The sequence below is a fragment of the Rhinopithecus roxellana genome, chromosome 3 (genome assembly GCF_007565055.1).
Source record: "Rhinopithecus roxellana isolate Shanxi Qingling chromosome 3, ASM756505v1, whole genome shotgun sequence".
NCBI classification, from domain to species: Eukaryota; Metazoa; Chordata; class Mammalia; order Primates; family Cercopithecidae; genus Rhinopithecus; species Rhinopithecus roxellana.
The window spans coordinates 171672679-171687601 of record NC_044551.1 but is presented as its reverse complement, the minus strand read 5'-3'; the positions used below and the strand labels follow the sequence as shown (position 1 = coordinate 171687601).

Genomic DNA, 14923 nt, shown 5'->3' with positions numbered 1-14923 from the left:
TTTACCTAGGTTACCTAAGTGATCATGAAAAGTAGTTTTGACTATATGAGATGTTTTTACCTTACTAACTTATAGAGCCTCAGCCCTGTATAAAGTATGATTCCACTGTGCACACTGTAAACCTTAGTTGTTAACATTAATAGGTGACAATAATATAGAGCTGGCAAGGACTTCTATGGTCATCCAGTCCAACTTTCCACTTGGTTTAGAAATGTTCCTGGTCAGGAAGGCACAGATAGTACTGTTTGACCCTGGAGTTACTTTTGAATACTTATAAATACTTATAACTCAAAGAAAAATGTTGATATTTTAGTTAGGTTTTTTTTTTTTTTTTTTTTTTTTTTTTTTTTTTTTTTTTTTTTTTTTTTTTTTGTAGAGATGGGTTCTTGCTATGTTGCTCAGGCTGGTCTCAAACTCTTGGTCTCAAAAGATCCTCCCACCTCGGCCTCCCAAAGTGCTGGGATTACAAGCATCAGCCACCATTCCTGGCCTTTAGTTGGCTTTTATAGCCTTACTGCAGTTAAATGTGATGTTTTTGTTAGACTTGTTTAATAATTGAAAATAGCCGAAGGGACCTTTTGTTGCCTGTGGGGAAATCCAGGGATCTGGGGGCCCAGGTTAAGGCTGTGGTTCTGAGCACCATAAATACAACAGACATTGAAACCTTCTCTTTATTTATTTATTTTTTTTTTTCTGCACAGGAAAGAAAGAATAAACCTTTTCTTTCTTTTTTCCATTGCAGGGATGTTATCAAGTGGCTGGTCAAAGCAGTAACTGAAGATGGATTGACTCAGCCCCCAAATGGAAATCAAACATCTTCAGGAACAGGAATCTTGAAGGCCGGCAGTAGCCACCCTTCTTCCCAGCCCAACCTGACAAAGAATACCAATCAGCTGTAAGGGGCAGGCAGTTATCTTTCCTGGGGTTTAGTATTTTAGAGAACAGCACCAATCCCTAAGAGCAGCTTCCCCCAAATTAACAAGATCTTAGAACATAGGCTGATGCTTATTCAAGACTTAGTTTAACTAAAGGCTAATTTTCTAATTTAAAAGGTAGAACAAAACCAGGTGCTTTCACCCCTAGAATGAACAGGACTTCGCAAAGTGAATAGGAAGTCACAACGCAGACACAAAACAAATGCTAGAGAACACTGCCCTTCATTTCCTGCATTTCAGGAGACAGTAAAGGGTTACAGCTGCTCATCACTTTAGGTATCTGTTGCCATAGAGAAGGAGTGGTGTGTAATGCGAGTTTTGTTAACTTCGAGTCCTCAAGGACCTGGCTTTCTCTCCCCAGGTCCCAGGAGGAAAATAGCAGTTCAGCCTGCAGGTTCCAACACACGAAGGCAGGTCTCATCACCACAGACTGGACTGGAAAGAAATTCATGGCATTTCTTTTGTGGAGTTGAGAGTGGCCTTGGCATTTTTTGAGAGATGCCAGGATATTAGGGGCTGGGGCTACCCTTGCACAAGTAACCCAGTATTCCATGTCAATCATATTAAAAGCCAGTCACACTGGACATTTCAAATATAACATTTGTGTCTGAATTCACAATGTTATAATCTGGTTGCAGCAACCTGATTTTTATGAAAGGCCTGCAAGTTTAAATTGTTCCCTAAATTATAAATAATTATAACTAATTTAGGAAACAATTTTATGTCTAAAGGGGAATGTTTTGCAACAGTGAAGCATTTGGGCAGATTGAGGAAGGCCCTAAAGTGGCATTCTTCCGCAGGGCCACATAGAGACCCAAGAGGGAGGTGGTGGACACCGTTCCTTCAATGGAAGCTAATATCATATAATAATCATCATAATAAATGTTTATAAATACATGTTAGTAGAAGTAACAATAGAGTCCCCTAAAAGTCAATTTTGTTATGATCTTAACAACAATAATAGGTTGCTACCACTTATCACTAGAGTCCCTATCTGTGACATATTTTATATAGCACTCACAACTTTACAAAATAGATTATATTATTGCTCACCCTTTTTATACATGAGAACACTTGGACTCAGAGCAGTTTAGTAACTTGTCAAAGGTTGAACAGCTTATTATCATTATAGAGACAGAATCTGAGGCTAGAGCTCCTGATCTGGCCCACCTATTGTGTTGCTAGCTGCAGATTTTCTTAAAGTAAAGCCTTTCTTCCATCACAAATAACACGTTAGAAAAGACTGATGTCGGGCCAGGCTCACCTTTCTGAGAGGTTACCCAGACACCTAATGCCACATCAGGCTGGCTGTCTCCCACAGTTAGATCTAATGAGAGAGAAGGTCAGGTTCCACCAGGGGAGGTTCTGAGACTGAACTTAGTAAGAACCTATTGTAAAGGAAACAGTAACAGGAGAAAACTGTATGGCAAATACATGTTTTCTCCTGTATCAAAGAAATTTAAATCATTTTAAGTCACTCTGGACCTGTTTCTTCATCTACAAAATAAGGAAGTTAGAGATCAGATGATCCTTATAGTTCTCTAGATCCTTAAGATTGTGTGGTTCTATTTTTGAATTTAAAAGCAGCTTGCTTTTACAGCTCAACCCCAGGTTCTGAGAGGTTCAGATAGTATGTTCTGGCAAAAGGGATTCAGGTAGGTGAAATTGCTAAATAAAAGCATGCTGATGGCTTGAGTAGTTCTCCCTGACCTTGTGTGTGCTTTATAAGTCCTTTAGTAGTCTCTACTCTCGATGTACACTGGTGGGGACTCCTTCCAGCCACAGAGTGGCTCTTTGCCAGACCCTCACACTCATATGTGTCCTATGTTCTGGACTCAGGATTGTGTGCCAGCTTCAGAGGATGCTCTCCATAGCCGTAGAGGTGGACAGGACCCCCACCTGCAGCTCCAATAAAATTGCTGAGATGATGTTTGGGTTTGTGCTGGACATTCCTGAGAGGAGCCAAAGGTGAGTCTTAGTTTTGTTGGGGAGAGCGGTTATTTAAAAGAAAAAAAGAAAGAAAGAAACCTCTTGGAAATCATTTTTATTAGATTAACTTTTCTATCTATGTTACCTGTCAGGAACAGAATTTTACAAGAGAAAATTCCAAACTAATTAAGATAGGAAGACAATAGTAGAAGGATTATTCTCAGGTCTTTAACTTTTGGAAAGGAGGTTCTCAACTAATTATTATTATTTACAACTGAGATATAATTTCTTGGGAAGAGGCACAGTACCCTAAATGGAGCCTAAATTTTCTAACCTTATCAATTTGCCTAACAGTTTTACTCTTCTTTCAATATTTAACTGTTAAGGCTGGGTGCGGTGACTCACGCCTGTAATCCCAGCACTTTGGGAGGCCTAGGCGGGCAGATCACCTAAGGTCAGGAGTTCAACTCAGTCTTGGCCAACATGGTGAAACCCTGTCTCTACTAAAAATACAAAACTTAGTTGGGCGTGGTAGTGCACACCTGTAATTTCAGCTACTCGGGAGGCTGAGACACAAGAATCACCTGAACCAGGAGGTGGAGGTTGCAGTGAGTTGAGATCGCTCCACTGCACTCCAGCCTGGGTGACAGAGTGAGACTCCATCTCAAAAAAAATTAAAATAAAGGGCGGCTGCGGTGGCTTACACCTGTAATCCCAGCACTTTGGGAGGCCAAGTTGGGTAGATTACAAGGTCAGGAGATCAAGACCATCCTGGCTAACATGGTGAAACCCCGTCTCTACTAAAAATACAAAAAAAAATTAGCCAGATATGGTGGTGGATGCCTGTAGTCCCAGCTGCTCTGGAGGCTGAGGCAGGAGAATGGCGTGAACCCTGGAGGCGGAGCTTGCAGTGAGCTGAGATTGCACCACTGCACTCCAGCCTGGGCGACAGAGCGAGACTCTGTCTCAATAAATAAATAAATAAATTTATTTATTTAACTGTTAAGCCCTGCCTTCTCTGATCTTTATCCATAGGCCTGGCGTAAGTGTTCACTAAAGGTTTGGTGGGTGAATGAAATAGATATATCCAATATTAGGGGAACTAGAGGTGACCCAAGAAAGGAAAGAGTTGGACCTGTAGAATGACTCCAGATAGTAAGAATTAGGAATTCAGTTTCTCTAAGCATGAATTAGTGAAGTATTTCATTAGGAAGGGATAAAGAAATGGTTTTTGGATAAAACCAATGATTCATTCCTTGAGCCAGTAATTTTAAAATCCAGAGGAAGAAAAATAAACTGGAATGAATATGAATTCATGAACAATTGCTGGTACAGGAAATAAGTATAAGAGAGTCATTGTGTAGTGGTGACCCTTGGGGAAATTATGGTGTATGTTTGTCTGCAGTTCATCTCCATCAGCTCCATGTCTGCTTCCTATCTCCGTCCCTAAACTGCCAGCTGGCAACCAAGACAACTATTGTGCAGCTCTGGTTTCTTCTATTACAAGAAAATGTCATGCCAAATAGTACTGTAATAGGACTTCATTAAAATACTCTAGTAAGATTAAGACATTTACTGAGCCTCTACAATGTGCCAGTCATTGTCACATTATCTCATTTGTTTTCTGGGTTTTTTTTTTTTCCTGTTTTTTCTTTTTTTAATTTAGAAACAGGGTCTTGCTATGTTGCCCATGCTAGTTTTGAACTCCTAGGCTCAAGCATTCCTCCTGCCTCAGCCTCCCAAAGTCTGGGATTACAGGCATGAGCCACCACACCCAACCTTATTTATTTTTCTTATAATGTTATCCCTATTTATTTATTTATTTATTTGTTTTGAGACAGAGTCTGACTCTGTCACCCATGCTGGAGTATGATAGTGGGATCTCAGCTCACTGCAATCTTCGCCTCCTGGGTTCAAGCGATTCTCCTGCCCTAGCCTCCTGGGTGGCTGGGATTATAGGTTCACACCCCCATACCGAGCTAATTTGTGTATTTTTAGTAGAGATGGGGTTTCACCATGTTGGCCAGGCTAGTCTCAAACTCCTGACCTCAGGTGACCCGCCCACCTCAGCCTCCCAAAGTGTTGGGATTACAGGCATAAACCACAACACCTGGCAATGTTACCTGTATTTAATGAATAAGAAAAGCATTCAAAGAGGTAGAGTTAACTAGCTTAAGTTTATGTAGCTAATCAGGTTCAGAATCCAAATTTAAACCCAGGGCTGCTTAATCCCAAATTCAGTATTCAAAGGAGGCAGTATGTTGTAGTGGTCAGACAGAAGAAAGTGCACATGAATACCATGCTTGCTCTAACACTTTGTCAGGAGTATTTCATTTGGGTCCAATTCCTCCACTATCCATTCATATAAGCCCAGATGCTGGTAAGAAATGGGAAAGCTAAGGAATGGGTAACAAAAACAAATTAGGAATTAAAACAGATGAACATGATTTTTACAAAATCTGGCCCTACTTTAAAATTCTCTCAGAAGGGGCAAATTGACCACTCACTCAAATTATACTAAAAGATACTTTACTTGGCCTTTACCTTGATTTATTTTAATTTTCTAAAGATTAAGTATAATTTATATACAATTAAATTATGTAAACTAACTTGCATACATACCATCCAGTGAGTCTTGACAAATGCATATAGCTTCTTGACCTATCATTTTCCAATTGCTCATTAGTAGTGTATAGAAACCCTGCAACCTTAATAAATTAACTTATCCTAGTAGGATTTTTGTTTGTTTTCCTTAGGATTTTCTACATACACAATCACGTTGTCTAAAAATACAGTTAACCTTATCCTTCCCAATCTGTGTATGCTTTTGCTTTCTTTTTCTTGCCTTATTGCATAGGCTAGTATCTCCAGGAAAATGTTGGCGAAGCAGTGAGAGTAGACATTATTGCCCCATTCCTGATCGTAGGGTGAAAACATCCAGTTTTTGACTATTAAGTGTGACATTAGCTATAAATGTTTTATAGGTGCCCTTTGTCAGATTGAGGGAGCTTCCTTCCACTTCTAGTTTATTATTTTTATGAAGAATGAGTATTGACATTTGCCAAATATCTTGTTTCCATCTATTGAGATAATCATAGTTTTTCTTCTTTATTCTGTTGATGTGGTGTGTTACACTGATTAATTTACTCATATTAAGCCAACTTTGCATTCCTGGAATAAAAACCCTACTTGGTTGTGATGTTATCCTTCTTATATATTGATGGATTCCAGTTGCTAATATTTCATTAAGGGTTTTTGCATCAATGTTTACATGGGATATTGATATGTAATTTTATTTTGCTGTAATGTTTAATGTTTTCCATAATGTTTCCTTATGCATATTGAAAGAAGATAAGTTGGCCAGGCTGGTCTCGAACTCCTGACCTCAGGTGATTTGCCCACCTCAGCCTCCCAAAACGTTGGTGTGAGCCACCACATGCAGCCTTCTGTGAACAGAATTCTAAGATAAGTTTAAAAAGCAAAATACAAGAGTATGTATATTAAATATACATATCTTTTTGTAAAAAAAGGATACATTAAAAATACACACAATTCTGATCATTTGTTTAAAAAAGAAACAAAGTTAAGGTAAGCCACAGACTAATAAAATTGCTTACATATAGAGAATGGGTGGGAATGGGATAAAAAGGAGAAAAGGTACTGGGCTGGGTGGTAATGGTGGCAGTGGTGGTGGTAAACACTTCCCTGAATATGCCTTTTTGTGTGGCTATAAACACTTCTTAGAGTCATGTTAAACCACTTACTCCTGAGGTTGCACATTTTTTATGTAAAAAATCAGACCTTGGCAATGACCTTGAGCAGTAGGATACAAATAACTCTCACAAGCTTAGCGTTCCAATAATGGAACACTGGGCATAAATTAAATGTTTTACATACTCAAAAAAAATCAAGTTCATGGGGTGCCAAAAATGGAATACAAACAGAAACAAGTTAACCTAACTGTACTTTAATAAAATAAAGCAGAGCTAGCGTGGTGGCATGCACCCACAGTCCCAGCTACTCAGGAGGCTCAGGTAGGCGGATCACTTGAGCGAAGGAGTATGAGGCCGGCCTCGGCAACACAGCAAAATCCTGTTGGTAATTAATCAATAAAAATGGGGTAAGGAGTGGAGTGACAAGCCCAGGTAACTTTTTTTTAACTTTTTATTTTTTTTTTATTTTAAATAATTGTAGATTCACAGGAAATTGCAAAACCTTTTACAAGTACTGTGTGTCCTTTACACTGTTCTCCCCCAGATACAAGGAGAACTATAACTATAGTACAATATCACAAATAGGAAATTTACATTGGTACAATCCAGGACTTTATTCAGTTCTACCCATTTTCTTGCAGTCATTTGTGTGAAGCTCTTTTTAGTTCTATTACATGTGTAGATTTATATAACCATCACTGCAGTCAAGATGTATAACTGTTCCATCATCACAAGGATTCCTTGTGCTACCCTTTTATAGCCACAATCATCCATCCTCCCCAGCTACTGGCAAACACTAATCTGTTCTCTGTCTGTGTCAAAGTCACTTAAAACACAATATTTGGACTAAATGTCATAATGGTAAAGACAAAATGAACTCTAGTTAGTAGGTTTCTTTTTTGCAGAGATTCAAAAACTATTTTATGTGTATTCTAGGATTAAACATATAAATACATTGTGGATGCTGAGCGCGAAGTTTCTCACTGTCAGAGAAAAGAGTTACACATATGAAAAGGGGAAAGGATAGAATGAACTCTGTGGTACTGGATTGGAATTGGAGGTATCAGTATGAACCTGTGGTTTCTAATAAATATAGAGAGATGTAGGAATAGATGTAGATGTGTGAAGGCTTATTTACATACATACATACATACTATATATATATATATATATATATATATATATATTTTTTTTTTTTTTTTTTTTTTTTTTTTTTTTTTTGAGACTGAGTCTCACTCTGTCTCCCAGGCTGGAGTGCAGTGGTGCGATCTCGGCTCACTGCAAGCTCCGCCTCCCAGGTTCACGCCATTCTCCTGCCTCAGCCTCCCGAGTAGCTGGGACTATAGGTGCCTGCCACCATGCCCAGCTAATTTTTTGTATTTTTAGTAGAGATGGGGTTTCACTGTGTTAGCCAGGATGGTCTCGATCTCCTGACCTCGTGATCCACCCACCTCAGCCTCCCACAGTGCTGGAATTACAGGCATGAGCCACCGTGCCTGGCCTATTTACATATATTATATATACAGATACGTATGTGTGTATTCATACATGTTTCCTACCTCTGCCCACTGAGAAAGCATAGAAGCAATTATGTCTTAGTAGTAGTGGAGCACACATGATACCCAGATTTTTGTTTTTAAATTCCAGTTTACATGAAAGGGAACCAGGGCCAGGTGTGGTGGCTCACGCCTGTAATCCCAGCACTTTGGGAGGCCAAGATGGGCGGATCACTTGAGGTCAGCAGTTAAAGACCACCCTGGCCAACATGGTGTAACCCTGTCTCTACTAAAAATAAAAAAATTAACTGGGCATGGTGGCATACACCTGTTATCTCAGCTACTTGGGAGGCCGAGGCAGGAGAATCGCTTGAAACCAGGAGGTGGAGGTTGCGGTGAGCCGAGATCGCACCACTCCACTCCAGCCTGGGCAACAGAGCAAGTCTCCATCTCAAAAAAAAAAAAAAACAAAGGGAACCAGAATTAGCCTGGCGTCGTGACACACACCTGTAATCCCAGCTACTTGGGAGGCTGAGGCAGGAGAATCACTTGAACACTGGAGGCAGAGGTTGCAGTGAGCCAAGCACCACTGCTCTCCAGCCTGGGCTGTGGAGCAAGACTCCATCTCAAAAATAAAAATAAAAAGAATGATATAAATGGAATCATTTGGTATGTAACCTTTTGGGACTGGCTTTCTTCACTCAGCATAATTCCCTGGTGATTCATCCAGGTTGTGGGGATTTTTTGGTGTTTTGTTTTGTTTTGTTTGAGACAGGGTCTCACTCTGTCACCCAGACTGGAGTGCAATGGTGTAATCTAAGCTCACCACAACCTCCACCTCCCAGGTTCAAGTGATTCTCCTGCCTTACCCTCCCGAGTAGTTGAGATTACAGGTGCGTACCACCACGCCCAGTTAAGTTTTTGTATTTGTAGTAGAAACGGGGTTTCGCTGTGTTGGCCAGGCTGGTCTTGAACTCCAGACCTCAGTTGATTCGCCCACTTTGGCCTCCCAAAGTGCTGGGATTACAGGTGTGAGCCACCGCACCTGGCCTAAATATATATTTTTAGTTTGTTTTTTTTTTTTTTTTTTTTTTTTTTTTGCCCTAACCTCTCTTATCTTCTGGGAATCTAAGTGTACATATAGATCTGTTCCACAGATCACTGAAGCTCTATGTTTTCTATTGCTGTTTAGTTTCATTTATTTTGTTTTCTCTCTCCCTCTCTCTCTCTTGTCTTTAAAATCTCTGTTCCTTTTATTCCCCCAGTGCCCAATCTGCTGTTAAGTCTATTATTGTATTTTTAGAATCTAGAGTTGACATTTGGTTCCTTTTTGTTCTTTTTGCTGCAGGTCTTCATCTAGTCACTCATTATGTACATCTGAATTTACTTGCTTGCTTTTGAAAATCTTGAACATAGTTATAATAGCTGTCTAAAAGCCCCTCACAACTAATTCCCACGTTTGTATCACCTCCTGGTGTTTCTGTGGACATTTGCTCCTGGTTATGAATTACATCTTCCTGGTTTTTTTACTTGTCTGGTAATTTTTATTGTGTGCTGGACATTGTGGGCACTACATTGTTGAGAGTCTGGATTTTGCTCTCTTTCTTTAAAGAGCATTGACTTTTATTCTGGCAGGCAGTTAATTTGCTGGCAGATTAGCTTTTTCCTGTTGAGGCTTGTTTCTAGGATTTGTGAGGATGGTTCCACAGCAGCCCTTACTAAGGAGCTACATTCTTGAGGCTTAGTCTTTCTGGGGTCTCAACTGAATGTCCACAATATTCTGTGAGATCTCTCCACACTGACTCCTTGAAACACCAGTATCTTTCAGCACTCTGAGATCTCCAGAATTCCCAGCCAGCTTGCAGCCCCCTAGTAGCTGTTCTCCACCAGGCTTTTGGGGCTTCCCCGTTCCCTTACACACATTTCCCGAGCACCCTCTTCTCTGACACGAGTTCCAGACACCTCACCTGTCCTAAACTCCAGTCTCTGTTTTGCCTGCCCAAGAAGCCCACTGTCTTCTATTTTGGACCCACACCTTCCTCTGCCTTCATTAGAAAGTGCCCCCAGCAAGAAATCTGAGGTAGATGAAGTTTACCACCTTTGTTTCCCTTCTCTCAAGAATCACAGTCCTGCCGGGCACAGTGGCTCATTCATATAATCCTAGCATTTTGGGAGGCAGTGGGGGTGGATCACCTAAGGTCAGGAGCTTGAGAGCAGCCTGGCCAACATGGTGAAACACGTCTCTACTAAAAATACAAAAATTAGTTGGGCATGGTGGTGGGCACCTATAATCCCAGCTGCTCAGGAGGCTGAGGTAGGAGAATTGCTTGAACCTGGGGGTTGGGGGCAGAGGTTGCAGTGAGCTGAGATCAGGCCACTTCACTCCAGCCTGGGCAAAAGAGCAAAACTTTGTCTCAAAAAAAAAAAAAAAAAAAAATCACAGTCCTTTGTAGGAAGTTCTCCAATGCCTGAAAATGGTTGTTTTCTGTATTTTCTCTGGATGACAGAAAGGAAAGTCCAAAACAATTACTGTGTTGAGGCTAGATCTAGATGTTGGCCTTTCTTTTTTCTTTGTATCTTTTTCTTTGAGATGGAGTCTGGCTGTGTTGACCAGGCTGGAGTACAGTGGTGCGATCTCGGCTCACTGCAACCTCCACCTCCTGGGTTGAAGTGATTCTCCTGCCTCAGCCTCCCAAGTAGCTGGGATTACAGGCACACACTGCCACGCCTGGCTAATTTTTTTGTATTTTAGTAGAGACGGGGTATCACCGTTGTTGCCCAGGCTGGTCTCGAACTCCTGAGTTCAAGCAATCCACCCGCCTCGGCCTCCCAAAGTGCTAGGACTACAGGCGTGAGCCACTGTGCCTGGCCTTGTTTTTAAATTTTTAATTTGAATTGCTATAGGTAATTCTATCTACAGCTCCTACTGTGTTGAATATATTGAAATTATGTCCTTGTCCTTTGTAGATCTCTGAGTTTACCATCTGCAGATTATAAAGCAAGCCCTGGCATAAAAATTAGAAGAGAAAAGTTTCAGATAAAAAAATATTATGGCCAGGCACAGTGGCTCATGCCTGTAATCCCAACACTTTGGGAAACCAGCGTGGGAAGATTGTTTAAGGCCAGCCCTGACAACATAGTGAGACCCCATCTCTACAAAAAAATAATTAGCCGGGACAGTGGCATACTCCTGTAGTTCTAGCTACTTGGGAGGCTGAGGTCAGAGGATCACTTTGAACCCAAGAGATTGAGACTGCAGTGTGTGATGATCACACCACTGCACTCCAGCCTGGGTGACAGAGTGAGACCTGTCAGAAAGGCGGGGTGTGGGCTGAGGGATGAAGGGAGGGAGAGGGAGGGAGGAAGGGAGTGGTGGGCGGAGGGAGGGAGAGAGAGAGAGAGAAGAGAGAGAAAGAAATACCTCCTGCCTTGGGCCTTTTTTGCCCCTCCTAGACCACTCTCACCAGTGCTTCTGCCTCCATAGGAAGGCCACTTGCAGTCCCCTGACCAAATGCACCCTCTTCTGTGTATCTCTGGAGCACCACTAGCACTTAGCATACGAGCACACTTGCCCTGCACATTTTTAAGTTCCTTTTGCGTACCCCTTGCCCCTGTTTAACTATCAGCTTTTTGAGAGTGGCTCCCTCTTTTATTTATCTTAATATTCCTTGTGCCAAATAGTATTTGGCACATCATAGGCATTCAGAAATATTCTCATGATGAATTCTCATAGTTACAATGTGTAGTAATTATTTTTAATGTGTCCTAAACTTGTCTTTGTCAAAGGTGAAAGACTTTTTCCTCATTCTAGCCATTGCTAATCCAACAAACCCATTTCTACCCTTTCCACAGGTTGTGTGATTCTGTAGGCCTCCATGGTATTCCTTCTTAACTGTCTTTTTTAGGACAAATGTTGTTCATTCAGGGTGAATTGTGGCTTATGTTCTTTGAAACACAGTTGTGGTTAACTCCCTCTTCCTCTTCTCCACACAGAGAGATGTTCTTTACTACCATGGAAAGCCACCTTCTGCGCTGCAAAGTGTTAGAAATCATATTCCTCCACAGCTGCGAGACACCCACCCGCCTGCCTCTGTCTCTGGCTCAGGCCCTCTACTTTCTGAATAATTCTACATCACTGCTCAAGTGTCAGGTACATTTTTTCCTGCTCAATTTCAGACCTAGAGCACCTTTCTTTGCTCTAAACCCAAACCCTTCCCATAGGATTTTAGCTTAAAACACAACTGTTTGAGCATTCTGTGAAGGTGAATTGAAAACTGTACAAAAATTTTAACTGGGGAAGGCATTTATTATCAATCAATTTTACTGTCTCTACAGTCAGATAAAAGCCAGTGGCAGACTTGGGACGAATTGGTTGAGCATCTGCAGTTTCTGTTGTCCAGTTATCAACATGTTTTAAGAGGTAAGGAGCGTTTATTCACAAGTGGAGTTGTGGGATTCTCAGTGGACATTTGTATTAATCATAACTACACAGGAGATTCTAATTTGTTGACATTGTTCCTTGGTTGTATGTAACTTATTAAAGGGATAAGAAATGACATAGCTGGAGTCACCACTGTGAAAAAGAATTCACATATTCTTGTTATGGCTGACAATTCATGGTCCTCGTAGTTGTAAGTTTGTGTAGGTAAGCAGAAGTCATCAGAACCTCCAGCCTGGCCAACATGGTGAAATCCTGTCTCTACTAAAAATACAAAAATTAGCCAGGCGTGGTGGTACACGCCTGTACTCCCAGCTACTCAGGAGGTTGAAGCAGGAGAATCGCTTGAACCCGGGAGGCAGAGGTTACAGGGAGCCAAGATCATGCCACTGCATTCCAGCCTGGGCAACAGAGTGAGACCCTGTCTCAAGGGGGAAAAAAAACAGAGAAGTCATCAGAACCTGAGAAGGAGTCATGAATGACCTGAAGACCCCTGGCATCCTCCCTTGGCCTGTCACTGCAGCATCTTTGCTCAGTGACTGTGGACATTGTAAACATTGTAAACATCTGTCAATACGATGTAAGTACAGAGCAAATCAGGAGCAAGGTGAACATGTACATTTTGCAGAAGATGTAAGATACCCTAAGTCTATGAAAGTGGCTCTTCAGAGCTGCTCAGGTCACAGGTGAAGCCAGTGACCAGTGACGATGTAGGAGAGTTAGACCAGGTAACCCTCAGAAGGTAAATGTTGACCAGGATAATGATAGAATAGCTGCTTCAAATGAGAATGATTTTATTAGCCAAGGATTAATGAGGCCTGTGGGAAAACGGAAGAACTGATGAATTATTAATTACTAGAGGAAAACCAGTAACTTGCTAGGGGAGAAACCCGGCATTTTTCCTGGATGTGATTGATGGAGAAGGATGTATCATAATGTATGTAATGTTCTTGCCAAAAGTTTATGACCGCGATCCAATGGCCAGTACACTTCAGACAAAACCAGATGGAGTGACCTTTTATAAAATAACTGACCTGTACTTTTTTAAAGTGCTAGTGTCTTAAAAACAAAGACAGACTGAGATACTCTTCCATATTTAAGAGAAACTAAAGCACATAAATACTAAATGCAATGCATGACCCTAGGCTGGATCCTGAACAGGAGAAAAGAAATCATAAATGGGGAGACAAGAGTTTTTCAGAAAGAAGGAACAGCATGTCCTAGAGCCTTGAGGCAAGAAGTTGCTTAGTGTGAGTCCAAGGAACATAGAACAAACTAGCAGGGCAAGGCTATAGTACATTGTTTGAACAATTGGTAAAACTTTAATAGATTAGATAACAGTATTGTGTGGATACTGAATTCCCTATTTTTGATAATCATACTGGATTGTGATAGTTAATGTCCTTGGCCTCAGGAAATCCATACTGAAGTACTGAGGGTAGAGGGCGCAGTGTCTGCAACTTATTCCCGAATAGTAAGCGACAAAAATGTATAAGTGAAGTGCACATGCCCATGATCATATTGAGGTTTATTTTAACTCAGTAATGGCATTTGGGAAGGTAAGATAGCCCTCAGACCCTCTCAGGCCAGGAATTGACAAAGCTGTTGTAGAGACGTTTAAAAAAAAAAAAAAGTTCTGGATTTAAGACAGAAAGTCTGAGTTTAAATCCCAACTTCACCATTTACTCCGTGTTGGGCAGCTAACTATGTCTCTAGGCCTCGGTTTCTTCCTTCTGTAGAATGGGGATGATAGTATGTAACTTGCAAGGATTATTCTTGAGTGTGAAAAAAAGTATTAAGTGTTTAATGTTTATTGAATCTGTCTTCCTGTGTTCCTGGGCAGAGGTAGGCTAAGGGTCTTCTCTGTGTTTCGGACTCTTGTAACTAACACTTAAAAGAGTACATTGTCAGCCAGGCATGGTGGCTCACGCCTGTAATCCCAGCACTTTGGGAGGCCAAGGTGGACAAATCATAAGGTCAGGAGTTCAAGACCAGCCTGACCAACATGGTGAAACCCTGTCTCTACTAAAAATACAAAAAATTAGCTGGGCATAGTGGCGGGGTCCTGTAATCCCAGCTACTCAGGAGGCTGAAGCAGGAGAATCATTTGAACCCGGGAGGTGGAGGTTGCAGTGAGCCAAGATCGCACCACTGCACACCAGCCCTGGCGACAGAGTAAGACTCTGTCTCAAAAAAAATAAACAAAAGAGTATGTTGTCCAGTTCATGCATGATATGTGGTTGTGCAGTTTGTGCATTTTGTAGCACCCTCAAAGAAAGGTGCATGTCCTTCTCAGAACAAAGACCCGAAGGCAAGTTCCAGGTGTTCTTAGCTTCAAGGAGGCTTATGTAATTGTTTTGGAGAGTACCAGAAAGGTTAATATTAAACAGCTTGTTTTAAAGTTCACCTTTC

The 14923-nt window shown here is 41.2% G+C and overlaps 1 protein-coding gene across 2 annotated transcripts in view; it reads left to right on the top strand.

Moving 5' to 3' along the window:
- Window positions 1-14923, top strand: part of SIMC1 (SUMO interacting motifs containing 1) — a 90047-nt gene that overhangs the window by 68936 nt on the left and 6188 nt on the right. For both annotated transcript variants that reach the window (XM_030927159.1, XM_030927160.1), the window contains exons 6-9: window positions 743-895; window positions 2775-2903; window positions 12067-12223; window positions 12409-12493. In XM_030927159.1, the coding sequence (XP_030783019.1) occupies window positions 743-895; window positions 2775-2903; window positions 12067-12223; window positions 12409-12493 (524 nt within the window). The remainder of the gene's footprint in view (window positions 1-742; window positions 896-2774; window positions 2904-12066; window positions 12224-12408; window positions 12494-14923) is intronic.